At 37.7% G+C, this 22,377-nt stretch overlaps 2 protein-coding genes across 3 annotated transcripts; one reads left to right on the top strand and one right to left on the bottom strand.

The window, feature by feature from the left end:
• Window positions 1-322: 322 nt before the first annotated feature.
• Window positions 323-6,510, top strand: LOC125188251 (uncharacterized). 2 transcript variants are annotated; one of them, XM_048085019.2, is made up of 4 exons: window positions 323-597; window positions 1,175-1,471; window positions 2,016-3,177; window positions 3,450-6,510. In XM_048085019.2, the coding sequence occupies exons 2-4, from the start codon at window positions 1,332-1,334 to the stop codon at window positions 6,255-6,257; spliced, it is 4,110 nt and encodes a 1,369-aa protein (XP_047940976.2). In that variant the 5' UTR covers window positions 323-597; window positions 1,175-1,331; the 3' UTR covers window positions 6,258-6,510. The 2 variants fall into 2 exon arrangements, with proteins under 2 accessions (XP_047940976.2, XP_047940978.2); XM_048085021.2 differs by lacking the exon at window positions 323-597 and adding an exon at window positions 1,675-1,704 and having other exon boundaries at window positions 1,349-1,471.
• A 12,616-nt stretch (window positions 6,511-19,126) lies between these two features.
• Window positions 19,127-22,118, bottom strand: LOC125190611 (tetraspanin-8-like). Its single transcript, XM_048087951.2, has 2 exons — window positions 21,569-22,118; window positions 19,127-19,609 (listed from the first exon to the last, which is right to left on the bottom strand). The coding sequence occupies exons 1-2, from the start codon at window positions 22,061-22,063 to the stop codon at window positions 19,316-19,318; spliced, it is 789 nt and encodes a 262-aa protein (XP_047943908.1). The 5' UTR covers window positions 22,064-22,118; the 3' UTR covers window positions 19,127-19,315.
• Between the last annotated feature and the right edge of the window lie 259 nt (window positions 22,119-22,377).

The raw sequence follows: 22,377 nt of genomic DNA, 5'->3' as shown, positions 1-22,377 counted from the left end.
AAGCCCTTTTTTTTAAAAAGAATCATGTATTTTTTTTTTAACCTTTGTACTTTTTTTTAATGAAATGAATTAATTTTCCCGTATATGTGTCGTAAATTTAATTTCATAATTTAATCGTAATTTTAATTCTGTAAATGTAGTATTTTTTGAATTATTTTTATTGCCCTATGACTGCCTTAAATCTGATGTGACGGTGGTAAAGACTCTGCTGGTCTAGCCTAAAGCCACCGTGGATGATTTTAATAGGAAATGGAGAAAAACCCTGCGTGTAGGGTAGGTATAGACGAAAGAGGACAGCTTTGTTTAGACTATGACTGATCGTTTCTCTCTCTCTTCAATATTTCACCTTTTCTCTCACGCATATTCACAGAGGCTAAGGAGAAGAGAAGAACCTGATGCCCCTTTTGATGTGTGAGTGGGTGGAGCTGCTCCCACTTTTCTCGTCTCTTCTTTTCTCTTCAATATCACAACAACACACTTCTCTTTCTCTCTCTACTCTTTTCTATTACCATCTCTTTCAGTGTTTAAATGCATCCGATTACCTCATTTCCACATCCATTTTTCCTGCCCTCTCAAAGAGTTTCAAAACTAATAAAGGTGTGTACTAAATTTCGTCGAATTTCCTGCTCAATTTTCTTTTCTTGCTCAGGGTTTCCTGATTTTCTTTCTCGGCCTCATCTTAGTTTTTTTTTCCTCTCCTCTTTTCCATTTTTGTGATAAACTATTTTCACTATTTCTGTGATTTTATGATCTATAGTTGAAGTTGATTTTGGGTGTTTCTGTTTAGAAATATTGTCTTCCCTTTTGTGGAAGCAAACTAGTAAATCTGGTCCATCTTCTTCTGTTAATGCTTGTTTTGCTACTGCTGTTCTCTATCAAATTAATTTCATCCGCCATAGAAAATCTTTGAACTTGTCTTCCATCGACAAAAGCTTGACCAAATTTGTCTACTTTGTCTTGGTTTACCCACATAAAATGACGATTGATTAGGGTCTTATCTTTACTTATTCCCCCAAAACTGGGCCTTTTTTCTTGCTCAATCAAGCTCCAACTTCAACTGAGGCATATATGACTCTCCAATTTCTCATCCCCACTACATAAAATGACATCACAAGAATCTATTGTTCCCCTCTGAAAATATTTCTTCAAACTTTTGTGTATGTATTCCTTGCAGGGCTGATGGATTGAGTGGAAAAAGGTGAGATCTTTACACTTTTGGTGAAGTGGGGTTTGTTTAATTCTGCTGTGGTGGGGTATTTAGAGAGAGGAAGAAGAAGAAGTTCTTGTGACTGTTTGGGTAAACAGCACAAGAAGGATACGATTAGCAGCAGATGTTATCCACTGAAATCCCTCCTTCAGATCTCTGTGGCAGTGATGAGAGGGCATCTGATGATAATCAGCACCAGCTAGGGGTAGATCTGTTCAAGCCAGGCCTTGATTACAACAACCCACCTCCCAACTTCTCCATAAGGTAAAAACTTGATTAATCTCTGTTTTAAAATTTTTCCTCTCTCACGGTCATGCTATTTCTTGAGGTTTTTTTGATTGGTCAGATCCAACCAGTATCTAATGATCTGGTTGTGATTGATCCATTTGTGGGCTTCACAGAAACATGTAGATTGTCTTTCTAGTGAATTTTCTAATTTTGTGTTGATTATGTTGTTGTGTTGGCAGGTATTGGCTTTGAGGGCCTTCTCTGTCTATGTAAAGCCTTTTGTTCCCTTGTTGTTAGTCAATTTTGAACACCTCTATTCGGGCAAAACTATATTTTTTGGTCATTTTATGCTGCGGTGATTTGGGATAACAAAAACCTGCTTGGGATATTCATATATCCTTGGCTAGCAATTTGATAAGATGAACTATTTTGTGTTCATCTTATTTTTTTCTAGTGGTGTTTCTGTTTGCAAAGTATAGGCCTTTGTATTCAAGATTGGGGTTTTTGACAATCTCTTCTCTGATGGAAATTGCTGCTAAACTGTGGTTTAAGTGTTGACGACTTGCATTATTTGCTGCAGGGATTATGTATTCAATACAAGGGGCAAAGATATCAAGAATAACTGGCCATTCTCTCAGAAGAATTTGCAGCTTTGTTTGAAGCATGGAGTCAAGGATGTGTTGCCTCCTTTCCATTCTCTCGGTTCTGTGACAAACCCAACTATAGACCAACAACATGCAGTTGATAGTTTAAGGTATTCTGATGTGAAATATCCTCCGTCGTGTGACCATGGTTTTCGCAAAAGGCCAGCTCTGAACATTGAGAACATCGACTCCAGTGAATGTGAAGAGGATAAAGAATTCCCATCAACCACAACTAGCCAATCATGCTCTGATGTAAATTATGTTCCCCCAATCAGAAATAATTGCTCGGGACCAGAAGCTAGATATCTGCGGAGTGAGAAGCCCGGGTTTGCAGTTCGAGAGTCCAAGAAGGCTGAAAGTTCCATTCAAAGCCCAGTTAAAAAGTGCAGATTGGTTGTCAAGTTAAACAATATTTCTGAACCGAGATTAATCGAAGATTCTGCCGTGGTTTCAGAAACAATGGCTTCAAAAGTGTGCCCCGTGTGCAAGACATTTTCGTCGTCTTCTAACACCACTTTGAATGCCCACATAGATCAATGCCTTTCTGGTGAGTCCACGATCAAATGGAAGACAAATTCTAAAGTGATCAAGCATAGAATAAAACCAAGGAAAACAAGAATGATGGTGGACATATATGAAACAGCGCTATGCTGTACACTGGAGGATCTTGATAAAAGAAATGGAACAAACTGGGCTTCAAATAAGGGCCTTCTTCAACCTCAGGATCTGGAGGTGCCCGGTGAGGAGGAGGAGAACAAGAAAACATATTTGCCACTTGAAGTTGAACACCTCAACCAGGAAGGTGCTGTGTATATTGACTCAAGTGGTACTAAACTTCGAATTCTATCAAAGCTCAACAACCCACCTTCAAAGACAAATGTTAATGATTCTGGAGGATGCAAGTTGGCCAAAAGAGATAAAGGAAACCAATTGCTTCTGAGTAAGAAGAAGAAAAAGAAGAAGAGAAAGAAGCATACTGTCCAGAGACTTGACGTTCAGAAGAATTCTGTTGATGGCCAAGGAAGCTGCTCTCCCATTCCTGATCAACTTTGCGACTGCCCTCCACATGGTCCGAAAACTTGCTATCCCAGGACTGAGGTATTGTGTCATGTCTTTATTTGATTTCTGCCATATATATTCCACCAAAAGCTGGCCAAATAGCTACACCTTTACACAAGATATTTCTAAATTTTGTTATAATCTAATATGGATATCTGTCACTTAATATCAGTACCTATCCATCTATATAATTGTAAGTAGATCATAGTTTTGTGGAGTCAAAGTACTTAAGACTTTCATGTAACTGTATGTATCAAATGTTTGATATTTTTGTTATCTCTCGCTTGAAAATTGCCTCATGTTGTTCATAGGTTAGTGATGATCATCCGAAGGTATATTCCTCTGAAGGTCAGAAGGAGGATGATCCTACAAAGTCCCCCATAGCATCTAAACATATGAAGTCCGATGATTTTGGAATGATTAAACAGTGGGTAGGCTCCAAGCGTACTGGTCTAAAAAAGAAGATCAAGATCAATCTTGAACTTGAAAATCAGTGTCCAGATAAAAAAAGTGTTTCGTCGCTTGGTGATAGAGGAAATAGTGCCCCTATATCCTCAATTTCATCCGATGAAAATCATGTGTTACCTCCTCAAGTCCTCAAAAGAAAGGAAAACCTTTGCAGATCTGTTGAAGGATGGACAGAACTACTTTGTTTAAGAAAGGGACCTGGAATTCCCTCAGCCAGATCTGAACAAATAACTGAAAAGAAAAATCATTTGATGTCCTCCAAATTCAATGTTAAGCAGTCGAGAAGAGTCAGCACATCAGTTCATGATCACCTTGTGGATCCTCCAAATCGTGGACAAAATCACACCCCTTCTCGCAGTATTAAGAGAACTGGGATAAGCAGCAGTCCAACTGTGAAAAAGGACAGCTCTTTTCTTGGCCCAAGCGGCTCCCAGTATCGTACTCTTTCTTCTGAAAGCAAGACAGCTACACATCCAAGAAAAATGTCGTTGGGCCGTGCAATGTCATCTGGAGGTAAGAAATTTTCTTCCTTGAAGACAAAGCTGATGTCTGGGCGGAATGCATCTGGTGCAGAACTGAAGAAGAATTTGGGGGGAGATCTTTCATTTTTCAAGAAACCTAGGCTGCATTGCAATTCTCGAACAGGTGATGAGGCAGTAGTCTCACAGCCTATATTTCATGCAGAAAATAATCTGGTGGGTGAGACTGCAACTCTAATGGAGAAGAACTGTGGCGATCCATCAATGAATAGAACTAGGGTTTTAAAACTTCGGAAGAGAATAGGGAGATTTTTGAACACAGGTGAAAGAGACATGACGTCCAAGGGCTCTAAGACATCACACGAGTTTGATAGTCATGATGTTGGGAAAAAAATTGATTCTTTTATCAGTGTCAGTGTTCCATTTGATACATCCAGTGTTTTAGAAGAAGAGGCTGAAATGATAGATGATACTGTTTGTGAGCCAGCTGAAACTGAAAGAGAAGCTTTTGTTTCCTTTAGCAAATCTTTGGATTCGCCTTTCCCTGGACTATCTGGTTCAAATGTTGAATCCGTTGCACAATATTATAGGAAAGCATATGATGGGCATTGCCCAAGTGAGCTAGTATTCCTTGCAGACCAAGAGATGTTTTGTGCAGACAATGTTGGCAAGAACTTGGTTACTCCTGATAGTCGCGAGCTAACGGAAATGGATGGTGATGAAGCACAAGGAAACTACTTTGTTGATGTAGATCCAATTCCCATACCGGGACCACCGGGCTCCTTTTTGCCAAGTCCTGGGCGTATGGGCTCAGAAGAACTATTGGGACATTCGTCGCTGACCACTTGCAGGATACAATCTTCTGATGATGGGCACAAAGTTGTTGATATGGATTCATCGGATTCTCCCATTTCTGCAATGTCAACAGTGTCAAATTCCATTACTGGAAGATCTAGTTCGTTATCCACCACTAACTTATCTGCACAATCCCAGGTCACAGAAGAGAGGAACAATCCTGTAGTAGAAGGTTCTCCACTCGAGCAGATTGACAATGGAGAAAAAGAGCTTAACTTTGTCAAGACGAAGGCCAACTTGATGTTACCTGAAGTGAACAGTGTAGTCCAGAATATCCAGCCATGCTGTTGCTCTAGGAAGGACGCCTCGCTGCATGGTGGTTCTATGGATCATCAAGAGTTGCAAACTGTAAGGCGGCGGACTATGACTCCTCTCTCAGTTCTTGCCCAGGAAAAGGAGATTAAATATGATGCCAAGAATGAAATCCACTGCATCGATGTAAGAGCTGAAACACTCTCTGAGAAGGAGCCGCCTCTACCTGTAATGGGGAAAGATGTGGCAAATTCACCCATAGGTTACACTCATCATCCCGAGACAATGTTCCGAGATTGTGAGTTTCCGAGTCCCTCTACATCAAATCCTGTCCTGAGACTAATGGGGAAAAACTTAACGGTGGTGAATAAAGATGATAATCTGCCTAGCCATTCGAGTATGACGATAGAGCCTCCCGGTGTGAGGTTATGCGTTGAAAATGCCAGAATTAGACAGAATCAGCCCAACTCCTTTCACCACATGTTTTTACCAGGCCCTTCTCCCATGTTTGACAACATACAAGGCGACGTTCCTGCAAACCACTTTGATTTCAAATCATCTGATCCTTTCAAGATTCCTACTAACTATAGGTCGTCTTGTCATCCGTCAACAGCCATGCATCCGACCATAAACACCCATGAATATGGCCGTGGGTTCAGTTTGGTCAGACCAGAAACATGTGATATTGAGAAAGTCAGTACACAGAAGGCAGATTCTTGTGTTGGCAGACGCAAGGAAATAATCATCATAGATGACGATGACTCACCTGAAAGCGAAGGGGTCGAAGCAGCACATTGGCCGTTAAACATGGAGCCAACGTTGTTTCCTACTGAGTCGAGGCATGTGAACCCTTTCCCCAGCCAGATGAGGGTGAATCATCATTCCTTCAATGGATCTCCAATGGTTGCCACCGTGGTTCCACCTTCCAAGGGAATCGATGGAAATATAGGTAAACGGAATTGTACAACAGAAGGCTCAAGCGTGCCGCATTCAAACTCTTCAGCTGCCCCGTTGCCCTCATTGGCGCACTCTCGGTCCTTGTATTACTCCCATGGATTCTTGTGACCGCATTTTGCAGCATATCGTGCGTGCAACCTCGAGTCATTTCGTATTTAAAAGTGACAAAATATAGTCTGATGAAGACAGATGAGTTTTGATCTGGAAAATCACGCCTTGTAATGTATAGTGTATACTAGCACAGGAAAAGTGTTGCTTGTTTGAAAGTACTATTCTGGGGCTGATTGAAAGCTCTGGAGAATCATAGCATATGTAGAGGAATGGAATTGTCTTTGAATAATGAGTTGTTACATTACGATAACTCCTTTTTTTGGCATGAAGTTGAATTTCACCGTCCAATACTTGTTTGCTTGTACTCTCTCCGTTCTTTTATATAATTGAGGTGGAACTTTTCAGCATAGAGTTAAAGAAAGGGTTGTTTAGTGTGTTAGGTTGATAGATAAACAAGATAGAGAAAATTAGAGATGATAGAGTTGAAAGTGAATAAAGTAGAGAGAATAAAGTAAGAGAGGGAGAAAGGGTGTTAATTATTATTACTACATGAAAATGGAACTTTTTAAAATGAAAAAATGACTTAATTATGAGGAAATGGAGGGATTAGAATATAGGATTGAGGGGTGAAAATGTAAATTAAACCAATAGATGCATGCAAAAATATGTGGATACGTAAGCATACGCCTATTATTTCATGTAAAAAAAAAGCAGTGAGAGAATGTATGGTGTTTTGCTTTGCAGAATGAAAGTAGTAGTAACAAATTAAGTAGAAAACCCTAGTATGTATATGATTCTTTTCTTGAGCCTTTTTATTGTTCATGTCTTGTTTTTGCATTGCATTTCCATTCACTCGGTTTATATGTATGTATGTGCGGTGTTAAAAATTAAGTAGAGTTTGTGTGTGTGTGATGGTTCAAAAATTTGAACCACAGAAAAATGTGTGTGTGTGTGTGTGTGAAAGATCTATCTGTTTGAATAATAAACAATAAATTTGAACCACAGATTCATTGAATCAATTTTCCCAGAAAGAATAGAAAAGACCATTAGTACTGTAGGATGTTTGACCACATAGATATTTTTGTTATAACGAAATCAATATAAAAACGATGAAGAAAACAAGAGATGGTTCAAAATTTCAAAAAGTCGAACATTATAATAATTTTCCAAGGCTATTTTTTTCTATAGTATTGCGATATTAGAATTATATATGATGATATTTTGGCCTTTTGGGGTTTGGTGATGGTGTTTCTATGGCTGAATGTGTACACGGTAAAAGGTGGACAGCTACTTCATTGTCATAAAAGAAAGGTAATAATAAAGTGGGACCGAATCATGTCACACATTTCATCACTATATATATATTATTTGTTATATTCATTTCTATCTATATAACCAACTGCATATAAATGACTACAGTATTTCATTTCTCTTATAAGTATAGATTTTTTTTATCCATCTCATAATATTATTTTATTTTTATTTTTGACAAGTTTTTTTCTGTTGTGAGACACTCCAATCACTTCTTTTCTTTTTATTTTTCTCCAACTGTATTAATTTTTGGAAAAAAAATCTCATTTTATGTTAAAATGTTTTGACAACATTACCATTTCTTAGTTTGATTATCTCATTTAATAGAGCAGTTAAATTAGAATTGATGACACTGTTGTAAAATGTTATTTTCATTTCTTTTTATGTTTTTCTTTTGTTATGATTTCACTCTCTAACGATAGCAATATCCGAAACACAATGACTAGGGATGAGAGATAAAAAAAAGAGGGCATAAAAGGGAAACAAATCATCAAACAAACATCCATTTATCACAAAAGATAATACTCCCTCCATCCCAGTGGTCGCGTTTCATTTTGACCCATTTTTCTTGTTAATTTGTCCCACACAAGATGACACATTACTAGAAATGGAAACCTTTTTGATCTCTACTTTATTCACTATCTCTTACTACTTTATTCTCTCTACCTAGTCCACAAAATAAAAGTACATAAAGTCTCGTGCCGCCTAAAGAAGGGGTCATCTTCCTTGAGACGGAGAGAGTACTTAAAGTGAAAAGAGTGTAAAGTAAGAGAGATAATAATATAGAGAAGACTCTTATCTACATTATTATTTTTCTTATTTTACTCTCTCTCAATTTTATCTACATTATGATTTCTCTTACTGCTCTCTCTCGACTTTAACTATTTATTATATATTTTTAAAATCGAGTGCTCTAAACGAAACACCTCTACTACAGTGGAATGGCAGGAATGGCAGGAGTAGAATTTACGAGATATTTACATTGACATATAGACCCAAAAAAAAGAGTTTATAAAAAATGATATATAATGATTCTATTGGCGATATGCATCCTATTCTAAGATTTCACTTGGATGGGATTACATTCTAGGGTCATAACATGAAGTTCTTAATTAAATCCGAATATTCAGTTACTTGAAAACAAATAATCTCTAATCCAACAATTAATTCATGCCGTGTACATTTGAATTAAATTCAAGTCCTGTTCAACCAAAAGGGCCCCTACACTTAAAATATAAAAGGGAGCTCAAAACAAATAAAAAGCACAAAATTATTTCTATACCTCATTAATATTTGGCCCAAGCAGGTGAGGCCCAACTGTAATAATTTAAAACAAACTGGCCCAAAAGACCGCCCACACTGAAATCAGAGTTGCAAATAGCGTTGCCGGCCGTTGTGCCTCCCTCATTCCCCTCCGTTGAAAATATAATTCTATCACAAGAAACTTAACAGATACTCTCTCCGTTCTTTGTTAGAAGCACTTCTTTTCATTGAGATTAAGAATAATGTGTTAAGTGGATAGTGAATAAAGTAAAAAAAAATAAAGAATGAGGGATGAAAAGTGAATAAAGTATAAAGCGGGATTATCTTTTTTCAAAAATAAAATTGAATCAATTATCTTGAAACTTCTAAAATAGAAAAATGACTCAATTAACATAATAGGGGAAATATATTTTAAGAAATGATAATGTAGTTGTGATGATAAATGAGAATGAAAGAATTTATGAAACCAAAAGAAACCAAAGCCTATTCGTGTGCGATCGCGAATATATCATTTTTAAGAATCACAATATCATTTTTCATGGCGCAGAGCATAATTTTTTTTCTAAAAAAAATAATATTTTCATCACACAAAAACAATAATCCCTTTGTCTTACAATAAGAATCTTGTTTTGCCATTTTGGTCTGTCCCACAATAAGAGTCTTATTTCACTTTTACCATAAATGGTAAATAGGTCTCATATTTCACCAATTTATTTCACTCACATTTTATTTTAAAACTAATATATATAAGTGGGGACCCATGTCCCACTATGTTATTCAATTCACTTTTCTCCGCATTTCTTAAAACTCGTATCATAATTAAATAGGAATCCTATTCCGGGATGGAGAGAGTATCATTGAATCGTCACATAATTATCCTTGGTTTTATACTTCTTCAGTTCCACTATAAGCGAGTCACTTTCCCTTTTAGAACGTCCCAACTAAAAATGAGTCATTTTCCGTTTTAGCAAAAAAAAACACTCCCATCCTCCAAAAATAAGAGAAACACTTGTATTTTTGCACTCTTTTTGAAAAAATAATACTCCCTCCATTCTGAAAAGTTTGAACTTTTGGTTCGTCACGTGTATTAATGCATATGTAAGGATAAGATCACTCGGGATTCGCTAATTACCGGGACCTCTTTTATTGATTGGGTCCGAGATGGCTAATCTCAGAGACACAAGCCAATACAAGGGTGATACTAAGATTACACTCTACACTAGTACAAGGAGTTACAATTGAAGAACCCTAGACTAAGTTCAAGTATCAAACAGAACTTGAGAGTCTCCATCTTCTTCAATAATCCTGCACACTTAAGTAGAATCGTTAGTAACACAAGAGATGATCCCGCATGATCTAAACACACAAAGAAATAGTGCAAGACTAGGTTACAAGCACAAGAGAAATGGCTCAGGTCGCAACAGGCGACTACACCAGGCCAAGAACCTCCCCAAAGCTTCAACCAACCATCGCAAGGGAGTAATACTGAACAAGGACCCCAGAAACCCTAGGTTTCACCGGTTACCACCACAGCAGGCCTCCTCAACACGCGGACCACCACAAGTCTCTCTGAACACAGTCACGACCAAGATCTCTCACTACACCACCTCCAAGCTCAGGAGATCGGTCACAATAAAGAAGACCGAACCCTAGGGTTTGAGAAGGAAACCGAAGAAGTTGCCTAACACTCAAACTAAACCGGCAGAACTCTTAGAAACTGAGAATCATCGGTGGAAACACAAGCTTGAAGGAGAACTCCGACTAGAGTCGCCATAACCCTAGAGAGAAGGCAGAGCACGCTCGAAGAGAGAGAGAGAGAGAGAGAGAGAAGTCTTAGAACGGAATAACAGAATGAGAGAGATGAGAGGTCAGACTCTCACTTAACAAACACACTCCAGATCCAACGGCTAAGACTCACTATCCGCGTGGAGCTGCCTACGTTGCGGTCATCGGAGTAAGCAGACAAGTAACGGGCCAAATAACTCATTGGGCTTGCACCTGAAACATGGGCTCAAATATTAATCAGATTAGGGCAAGCCCAATTAATTAATATGTGAGTCCAAAAATCAATGGTCCACTAATATTCAACATTCTCCACCTTGGACCTATTGGGAGAACATGGGGAGAGCCTTAGTCAGCTGTTGCTTCATCACAACCTACAAGGCTACCTCAAGACACCAAAGAGTTTTGAGGCTCATTAGTCAAGAGATCAGCCAGGTTGCCTAACAAGACTCCAGATGGCTAGCCAATTAGTCTTGTAGGACTTGAGCTGCCTTGTGACTTCAAGAGTCAGCAGGGTCTTTCCCCGGGACATGCAATGCACATGCTCAACCAAAATCAAAGTGCAATTTTTTGATGCATGACAACAGCTTATCCACAGAAAGACATTTGGTACCCATATAAGCTGGGTTATGATCAGTATGCACTTTTTGTAAAAGAACTTCACATTTTTCCACAACATCCCTAATGAAATGGAACCTAACATCTATATGCTTAGTTCTATCATGAAAAACAGGGTTTTTACAAAGTTGAATGGCAGACTGACTATCAGAATATAACACAGGAGCAGATTTAATAAAATTGAGTCCAGAGAGAACTCCCTTTAACCAGATTGCCTCCTTCATAGCCTCTGTTATGGCTATGTACTCTTATTCTGTTGTAGACAGAGCTACAATGTGTTGGAGTTGTGATTTCCAACTAACACAAGACCTGCAAATCTGAAACACATAGGAAGTTGTGGACTTCCTCTTATCCTTATCATTTGCATAGTTAGAATCAACAAAACCACACAACTCAACACCTTGACCATGCTTAGAAAAACATAAACCATACTTAGAAGTATTTTTCAGATATCTAAGCAACCATTAAAGAGCCTCCCAATGCACTGGCCCAGGGTTAGACATGTATCTACTCAAGCAAGAAACAGAATAGGCAATATCAGGCCTAGTACTAACCATAAGATACATCACAGAGCCAATAGCATTAGAATAAGGGACCTTTTGCATAGCTTTAACCTCAGATTCAGTTGTAGGACAAAGGTCCTTACTCAGCATAAAATGAGCAGGTAAAGGAACAGAAGCAATTTTAGCACCAAGCATATTAAACTTTTCAAGAATTTTTTGCACATAAGGTTCCTGATGAACGACCAGAGAAGATGACTTTCTATCCCTAAGGATATTGATCCTCAAAATCTTTTTAGCATCACCAAGATCTTTCATGTCAAAATTTTCACACAAAGCACTTTGCACATGTTTAATAGACTTAATGCAAGGACCCATAATAAGCATATCATCCACATACAGCAGCAAGAACACATGCACTTTATAAAGATTTTTCACATACAAACAGGCATCAAAGGTACTCCTAACAAAGCCTAATTTCTGCATGCATGCATTGAACTTGATATTCCACTGCCTAGGAGATTGTTTAAGACCATACAGAGCCTTCTTAAGCAAACACACATGATTGGAAAAATTAGGATCCACAAAACCCTCTGATTGTTTCATGTAAATGGGTTTATCCAAATCACCATGAAGAAAAGCAGTTTTGACATCCATTTTCTTTAATTCTCAATTAAAATGAGTACATAAGGCAAGCATCACTCTTACAGTAGTAAACTTAACCACATGAGCAAAAATTTATGTATAATCTATCCCCTCTTGCCGAGTAAAACCTTTGGCAACCAACCTAGCCTTGTACCTCAACCCCTCAATCTCATCTTTCAATTTAAACAGCCACCTGCAATCAACTACAGAGGCACCAGGGGGCAGAGGCACAAGGATCCAAGTATTATTGACAAACAGAGAGTGGATTTCTTCTTGCATAGCTTTAAACTACAAATCCCAAAACTTGGGCCTTTGAGCCTGCTTAAAGGATTGAGGCTCATTTCCATCAGATTCAAACACATTAAAAGCTAGGGCAACTAAATTCACAAAAGAACCAAATCTATCAGGGGGTTTACCAACCCTTCTTACTATATCTCTAGTTAACTGATAATTGTGTAAATCTGGATTATTATTGGGTTGTGGCTCACCATCAAAAACATTTTCATGGTCGGGGTCTTGGATTTTCAGAGGCTCAGGGGGTATAGGATCTGGGTTGATAGGGGAAGAGTTCCACACCTGCTCCACCTCAGTGGAAGCATCACTGCCCTGGGACTCCACCTCACTTAGAGGACCTCTCCTCCACCTCACTAAGAGGTTCACCATCTGAGGATGGAGAAGCAGGGGACCTGGGAACAACACAAGGGAAGTCTTCTTCATTGAAGATGACATCCCTACTGACCACAACATTGAAACGAGGTTCATCCCTAACCCACACCCTATAACCCTTAACACTATCAGGATAGCCAACAAAAACACCCTTCCTTGACCTTGGGTCTAACTTATCAGTTTTTGAATGAATAAAAGCACTACACCCAAACACCCTTAGGTGTGACAGATTAGGTTTTCTACCAGTGAAAACATGCTCAGGGCATCTGCCCTTAAGAGGAACAGAAGGGGATCTATTTATCAAATAACAAGCAGTGTAAAGGGCACCACCCCAAAACTTTTTTGACAAACCACTTTTGGACAAGAGACACCTGACCTTTTCAAGTAAAGTCCTATTCATCCTCTCAGCAACTCCATTTTGCTGAGGGGTGTAAGGAGTAGTTTTATGTCTCCTAATCCCAGATTTTTGACACAAAGAATCCATTTGAGCATTGCAAAACTCAAGGTCATTATCTGTCCTAATGGTCTTGATACACTTTCCAGTTTGATTTTCAATTAAAACTCTTCAATTTGAAAAGGTTTGAAAAACATCAGACTTATGTTTTAAAAGAAAACACCAAACTTTCCTTGAAAAATCATCCACAATGGATAGGAAATACACAGATCCAGAGTGGGTAGTTACAGAGGCAGGGCCCAAACATTTATATGCAAATACTCTAAGACAGCTTGACTAACATTTTCAGTCACAGGGGTGGGAAAAGACACCATATGCTGTTTTCCCATCACACAAGTTTCACAAAAGGGGAGCTTATTTTTGAAATCCAACTCACTCAAAATATCAGAATTTTTCAAAAGTTTTAACCCCTTCTGACTCATGTGCCCAAGTCTATTATGCCAAAGTAAAGCCTTATCCATTTTAACCAGATTTACACTATGATCATAACTAGTTAGAGGCTTAGCAGTACACACATACAGATTACACTTTTTCACAGCTTTAAACAGGCATAGCACACCCTTACAGATCGTCATAATACCCTGCCCCCACTTACCCTCAAAACCCTCAGATTCAAGACAAGAGCAAGACAACAGATTGTAATTCAGATCAAGCACATATCTCACATTTTTCAAAGGCAGCAAGTATCCATTCTCAAACTTTAAAAGCACAGTACCAATACCAAGAATTTTACACTTCTTGTCATTAGCCATAGACACAAAAGCATTTTACACAGGTTTGAGAGAAGTAAAAGCATCTTTGAAAGGACATATGTGAAAAGTGCATCCAGAATCAATTAGCCTGTCATTTTTGGTAAAAAAAACACTCAGAGGCAGAGTTTACAGAAAAAACATCATGGTTCATAAAACAAACACCATCCGCACCATCATCCCTGGCCAGATTTGCAACAGACTCCATCTGGTTATTACCATTTGGATTCTTACCTTTCTTGGGTCTAGTACATTCTGCCTTGTAATGACCCACTTCACCATAATTAAAACATTTTCTTTTAAACTTAGGGTCTTTACTTTTAGACCTAGACCTGCCTCTGTTTGACTTCTTACCATTCCCAGAGGAATTACTGTCATCCCCTCTAGATTTAGATCTCCCTCTCACATACAAAGCCTTAGTTTGAGAAGATTTAGGGTTAAAGATTTCTTTAAGCTCCAATTCTTTTGACTTTAAAGAACTGATTATTATGTCTAGAGGGGCACTATCCCTTCCATACTTTATAGCTGCCTTAACATCACCATAAGTATCAGGGATAACATTCATGAGGGCTATGCGGGTATACTCATCAATGGTTTTATCTCCTGACCTTTTAATGTCCTAGACCAATTTTTGAAAAGTATCAATATTATCATCTATGTCCTTTGAATGATTCAATTTAAATTTAAAAAGCTTTTCCAGAAGATATATCCTGGAGGACATAGAAGTCTCAGTATAGAGAGTATCCAGCTTAGCCCACATCTCACTGGCAGATTCAATAGCCCTAACCTTTCTAATAACAGAGTCAGAAAGGTTGAGGATAATTGAAGACCTAGTTAATTCATTCATTTCAGCCTTTTTCTCAGCAGACATATTTTCAGGAAGAACCCCTTCAATGGCTTTGCGACCCGACGCGCCCAAGTGATCCCCCCATGGCTCTGATACCACTGTAGGGATCAGATCACTCGGGATTCGCTAATTACCGGGACCTCTTTTATTGATTGGGTCCGAGATGGCTAATCTCAGAGACACAAGCCAATACAAGGGTGATACTAAGATTACACTCTACACTAGTACAAGGAGTTACAATTGAAGAACCCTAGACAAAGTTCAAGTATAACACAAAACTTGAGTCTCCATCTTCTTCAATAATCCTGCACACTTAAGTAGAATCGTTAGTAACACAAGAGATGATCCCGCATGATCTAAACACACAAAGAAATAGTGCAAGACTAGGTTACAAGCACAAGAGAAATGGCTCAGTTCGCAACAGGCGACTACACCGGGCCAAGAACCTCCCCAAAGCTTCAACCAACCATCGCAAGGGAGTAATACTGAACAAGGACCCCAGAAACCCTAGGTTTCACCGGTTACCACCACAGCAGGCCTCCTCAACACGCGGACCACCACAAGTCTCTCTGAACACAGTCACGACCAAGATCTCTCACTACACCACCTCCAAGCTCAGGAGATCGGTCACAAGAAAGAAGACCGAACCCTAGGGTTTGAGAAGGAAACCGAAGAAGTTGCCTAACACTCAAACTAAACCGGCAGAACTCTTAGAAACTGAGAATCATCGGTGGAAACACAAGCTTGAAGGAGAACTCCGACTAGAGTCGCCATAACCCTAGAGAGAAGGCAGAGCACGCTCGAAGAGAGAGAGAGAGAGAAGTCTTAGAACGGAATAACAGAATGAGAGAGATGAGAGGTCAGACTCTCACTTAACAAACACACTCCAGATCCAACGGCTAAGACTCACTATCCGCGTGGAGCTGCCTACGTTGCGGTCATCGGAGTAAGCAGACAAGTAACGGGCCAAATAACTCATTGGGCCTGCACCTGAAACATGGGCTCAAATATTAATCAGATTAGGGCAAGCCCAATTAATTAATATGTGAGTCCAAAACTCAATGGTCCACTAATATTCAGCAGCATACTTGGTAAAATAAAAGAGAGATAAAAAGAAAAGGTAAATAAATTGTTGTTAGTGGAGAATGAGTCTCACCTCATTAGATAGAAAAGAGTTTTCAAAATTAGAAAGTTCATAGGGACAGACTAAAAAGAAAATAGTTCATACTTTTTAGAGACGGATGGAGTAACAAAACAGTTAAAATGTAAAGAGAGTAAAGTAAGAGAGAGAATAATATAGACTAAAGCCATTATTCTCTCTCTCACTTTACTTTTTCTTCACTTCAACTATTTTATATTCCCTTCATCCCATCGAAGATGAACCACTTTCTTTTATAGTTTGTCTCATCCAAGTGACTCATTACTAAAAATGGAAACTCTTTTATCTCTCTTTATTCCGTCTCTCTTAGACTCTTACTTTATTTTCTCCGCCTAACAAACAAAAATAAAACTGTATAAAATCTCGTGTCGCCCAAAGAAGTGGTTGTCTTCCTTTGGACGAAGGGAGTATCATTTTTCAAAACAAGTACTCCCTCCGTCTCACAAAAGATGTCACACTTCCTTTTTAGTTTGCCCCACAAAAGATGTGACATTTTCTTTTTTGAAAAAAGTTCTCTCTCACATGAATATAAAAATTATATTTTCTCTCTCCATTTAACACACAAAACAAAACCTCCTAAAATCTCGTGTCGTCCCACAAGTGTGACATCTTTTGTGGGACGGAGGGAGTAAAAAAAAGAAGCACCTCGCTTATCTTAGGAAGGAAGGAGTAATACATTTATATGAATTACTCACACGGTCACACCTCTACTTCATTTTTTCATACTTTGTAATACGCTTGGATTTTGGACTATTTTTAAGTCATTATTTGGTTCGTTTTGAGTGTTAAAGTTGCACTACACGTCTATTATTTGCATAATTTATACATTTTGATAATTTGACGTGTTTAACGAGAAATGTGCAAAATATAGCCTAAAAGGTCGAATCTGGAAGCTGGAGAAGAAACGCATTCCAGCGATCCCCGAAACGTGTCCCTAGAGGTCAGAGAAGTTCCAGCAGCTCGTTGGACCGTTCACCCACAGCAGCCTTAGTTCAATCCTATTTTGCCGGAGATTCTTCGTCTTCAAAAGAGCTTCGTGTTGGTACTTTGAACATCTCAATCAGAGTTGTGTGGAGAAAGTTATGGTCGTTCTACGACTATCGCGCAGTGCATTCAAAGCTAAGGTAATTTAGGCGGAAATTGAAGGAATGGAATAAAATATTACCTTGTGAAGCCAAATCTTTCCATTCTTATATAGGCCACGAAATTAACCTTCTATAAACCCTTTTCAAACCTATAAATACCTCATAACCTAACTCATAATATTCATCATTCACTGCCCCCAAATCTTGGAGAGCCTCCCAGGCTCCTCTTTTTTTCTTCATCCCTAATTCCTCCATCACTTACTCTACATATAAAATTCCTCCATCCATCATCCATCATTCTTGGATCTTTTTTTCTTCATCCCTAATTCCTCCATCACTTACTCTACATATAAAATTCCTCCATCCATCATCCATCATTCTTGGAAATTTGAACGACAATTCTAAAGATTTCACAACAATTTATCCTTGAGTTTTGTTTGTTTTTCTTTATGTTTTGTATCTTAATTTATATTTTTTGCTATTTGTTTATGAGTAGCTAAACTATAACAATTTTAGGAATGTGTTAGTAACTCTTTTTGTTTATATAATTTCAATTTTTTATATCTGTTTGTTTATGTTTATTTTTTTATATTGATTTTATAATAAAATGTGAGTGAAGTAAGTTTGTAGACTGTGAGACCTAATTATCATTTATGGTAAAAGTGAAATGTGACTCTTATTGTGGGACGTGTCAAAATAGACTTTTATTGCGAGACGAAGGGAGTATTATTTTTTGCAAATCTTCCGTTACAAACCCCATCCATGATGGATAGCAATTGTGTTTCAACTTCGGTTTCGTAGGCACATATCATCTGTATCCATTGAAAATGGAAAATTTGTCTTGTGATATAGTGATTATGCCTAGATTCGACAATTATTCTCAACAAAGGGATCTGGCGTGCATTCTTTTTTGTAGCTAGATAAAATGATGATATTAATGTCATGAACCAATCTTCAGTCTTCAACAGAGTAGGCATTGACTGAGCATTTACTATAGAATTTATAGTCAATTAACGACTCGATATGGGTTAGTATTTGTCGATGGCATCTATCCAAAGTGACTTATGTTAGCTAAATTTATTAGTGCTCGCCTAAGAAAGCATCGTTTGTAACGTAAGAGGCGGTGCCAAATGACATTTGTCGTGCTTCAGTGTACATTGGACGTTTGTGAAAGATCTGCTGCGTGTGCAGTACGAATCATTCATCTTTTTCGTCTTGTATACACAAATTATCCTATAGATCATGATAATCGAAGATGAATTAGAAAACAAAACTAATTAAGTCAATGATAAAGCCACATCTAGATCGACATCCGCCAAGGAAAATTCATCTCAAGGTGCACCGCCTCAATTCTGAGAATTTCCAAATTGGCGAGCATTTCATCGTAAAGAAAGAATTCACGAGCAACTACAAGATAATATGATTGAAAAAATTTGTGCATGCATCAATTGATTTCGATTATGTTTTTATTTTTGATTATGATTTTGACATTTCAATTAGAAGATAATTTTAGCAATATCATAATTTACCTAAATAATACTTCATCCGTCCCATAAGAATATGCACAGTTGGTTATGCATAAATTTTAATGCAAAGTTGATAAAGTAAGAGATATGCAAAAAGAAAAAGCAATTTAAATATTGCTAGTGGAGAATAAGTCTCACTCTATTAAAGAGTAAAGAGATCTAAAATTAGGAAGTGTATATTCTGGTGGGACAGACTAAAAAGGAAAGAATGCATATTCCCGTGGGACGGAGAGAGTATTCAATTAGAGATTAATAAAAACTTGATGAATTGGAAGAATTTGAGACGCTATTTGAAGTATATGAATAAGTTGCACATATATATGCATAAAACTAGAGTTATATAGAATGAAATGTGCACATTGAACTCAGAAAGCAATATGTAAAGAGCAACATAAAATGGTCTAAAAATGGGTGTATTATAAACCCAAAGAAAGAAAAAAGCACTGTACACACCTAAGAAAATCAACAAGAAGCAAGAAGTTGCACCCTTCTTTCTACTAATCAAGGGTATCATTTCCAAGAATGGCCATCCCTGTTGTTCCTGAAGGCACAACATCCCACCGTGTAGACGATCACGAGGAACACCAGGAACACGATGTTGATCTCAGCCACCCTCTTCCAGTCACTCTTTATGTTATCCAGCAGCCCGGCCTTGCACGAGTCACAGTCATAGCACAGTTTGTTCACATCGTTGCTCCATTTTGCGCAGTCTGGATTCTGGGATGTCGGTGTTGCACTCGGAGTCCAGTTTGTTGGGCTCACATATTGGAAGTTGCAGTCGTTTGATGGCTTGCAGCAACCTGACTGAAATCAAAGGAGCATCATCTGTCAGAGCTTCTCCAACAAGGAAAAGTTAAATAAAAGAGGTATATCATTAATTTATCTTCTCAAAAAGTGAAAATATACACTTCCAAAAAGTAACACATTTCAAAGGAAAAAGGTATATAGAAAGGTAAATAATTTTTGAAAAATAGAATAATAGTACAAAATGCATTAAAAAACATAAAGTGTAAATGATTTTTCATGAAAAGAAGGCAAATATGGTAGTTATAAGATTTTACCTCTTCGTTGATGGGGAGGTAAAGATACTCTTCTGAATGGGAAAGGTATAATACTTCTCAAATACCTCTCCCGTTGGAAAATTATTTTTCATGAAAAAAAGGTAAATATAGTAGTTATATAACTCTACCTCCCCATTTACCTTTACCATTGGAGATGCTCTCAATCACCCAAACCATAATGGAAAGGTACACTAAGTACATAGACAGAATCAACAAATCACTACTATATCTTTGTCCATTTTACACCATTGACAGGATATGCACTTCGAGGGATGTGATCAATTGCTAACTAATTATCAATCCAAAATTGAGATCAATTTTTAACCATTAGATTAGAAGATCTAGTGGATGATATAATGCCAAATGTAATATATTTTAAATTTAAATAATTATTAATTAAATTAAAAGGGTATTAATGTCAAATCCTATATGTAGTAATTATAACCAACTACTTTCTCTTTCCTCAAAATCATCTCAAATCTTTAAATTTACGTAACTCTCTCAATTTAAATTATTTTTTTCGCAAAAAATATATCAAATTAAAGATAATTTAATAAGGATTCCAACGAGATCTCAATTGCATATGTTCCGACGATGTTCGGGTGATGAAATTTGATAAATTATATTTCAATTTTCGTACATGTTGATAAGCAGGTTTTATCAACAAATGCAACAAAAAATCTCAATATATTGTAGGAAAAATCTCAATATTATGCATGTCCAATCTCAATAAAAATGTGTTGATATTTTCTTGTCCTTGTGTTGATATTCTAATGTCATATTGTTGATATTTGTAATACACAATGTTGATATAAAAAAACACTCACGAAAATTATCATATGATAACATAATGATGACATTAACCTTTTGTTGATATTTTGTCTACTATTTACTGAGATTTGTGAGCTTTAATCTCATCCACTCATTTTAAAATCCAAGGGTGGAGATTTGGTCTTAATTTTGGATTAGGGTGCTATAAGCATTAGAATATGACCCTGCATTACTAAAGATGACAGTGTTTTTATCGAACACATTAAAATAAAAAAAAAAAAGCTTATCTCTAATAGTAAGACTCAAAATTAGTACACCTCGTGTCTCTTAAAAATAGACCACATTTGTCAATTCTATTTAAAGAAACTTTTTTCTCTCTAATGAGGTGAGTACTATTCTTTACTAACAATCATCCACTCACTTTTTTCTTTCTATCCGTCTCTTAGTTTTCCAATTTTGCACTAAAACTCGTGTCATTCCAAATGTTGTCTATTACCTCCATCCATAAAAAAATACACTGATTTTACCATTTTGGGTGTCCACCAAAATTAGACAAATTCTAAATATGGAAAGTTTTAAACAAATACTCCCTCCGTCCGCTATTTATAGTCTCATTTTGACTCGACACAGTTTTAAGAAATTGTTTGACTTAGTGAAGAAAAATGGGAAAATGAGTTAGTGGAATGTGAGCTCTACGTTTATATATTTTTGATTTCGTAACAGAATATGAGTGTAATACTAGTAGAAATTCATAAATAAGATTTCATAATTCCGCATTTACCCGAGACAAAAATCAGAAATAAGATTTGGTAAAGCACAAGTAGTATAATACTAGTAGAAATTCATAACGCAGGCAAAATATTAAAAAAAAAAAAATCAAATCAAATTGATGCATTTCAAGTGTTTGATGGAATGCCGAAATCAAGAATACCTGAATCGAAGAGATACGCTCCTCGTAGAAGTCCGTGGCTGGAGTAGTGGCATCTACAAGCAGCGTGTGGCAAACCTTACTATCCATCAAACAGCTCCTAATCTTACCCCAATTACCAGTCACCCTCTTCCGCAGCCAATTCGAGTAATCGCCAAGCCTATACTCTTTGTATCCTTTACCGGAGAGCGCCTGACCGGCGCCCTTGTTGGTGACGACGAAGGCGAAGATGGTGAAGCAGAAGATGAGCAGGATGAGGAGGAACATGACCAGCAGGTACACCCACATCAGCCACGTCACGCGCCAGCACGAGCCGACCAGGCCTGCGATCGAGACGAGCAGCACGAACACCCCAAGGACAATCACCGGCGTGTCGAGGAAGCGCTCGCACTCTGTGCCTGCCTGCTTGGACAGCCATATGCCGCTGGCGATTATCGGAATCGATAGCACCAGCGTCACGAAATTCAGAATTCCCACGAGATTGTTGCTCACGCGCATTTTCTCTCTATCTTTATCTTGTGAAAAATTAATGGCGTTGGGTGAATGAATGACTTTGACTTAAATAATTGGGATATTTGTAGGCACATGGCATCGGATTCAGAAATTGGAATATGGCGAGTGGAGGGGTCCCTATCTTTGCTGGCTTGTCAGGCCATCTATTTCTACTTTTTTGTTTCACCGAAATTCACTTGAATTAAGAGTTTAGTCTCATCCGCAAAAGTGATTTATGTGAAATGTCAACTCTTAATTATTCATTTTTCACTAATAGAATGTTGTGGGGTCCACCAATTCTTAATTGAATATTAGCGTTT

The sequence above is a fragment of the Salvia hispanica genome, chromosome 5, assembly GCF_029641045.1.
Source record: "Salvia hispanica isolate PSC_SH4W2 chromosome 5, Shi_PSC_v1, whole genome shotgun sequence".
In the NCBI taxonomy this organism is placed as follows: Eukaryota; Viridiplantae; Streptophyta; class Magnoliopsida; order Lamiales; family Lamiaceae; genus Salvia; species Salvia hispanica.
This window is presented reverse-complemented; position numbering and strand designations above follow the sequence as displayed.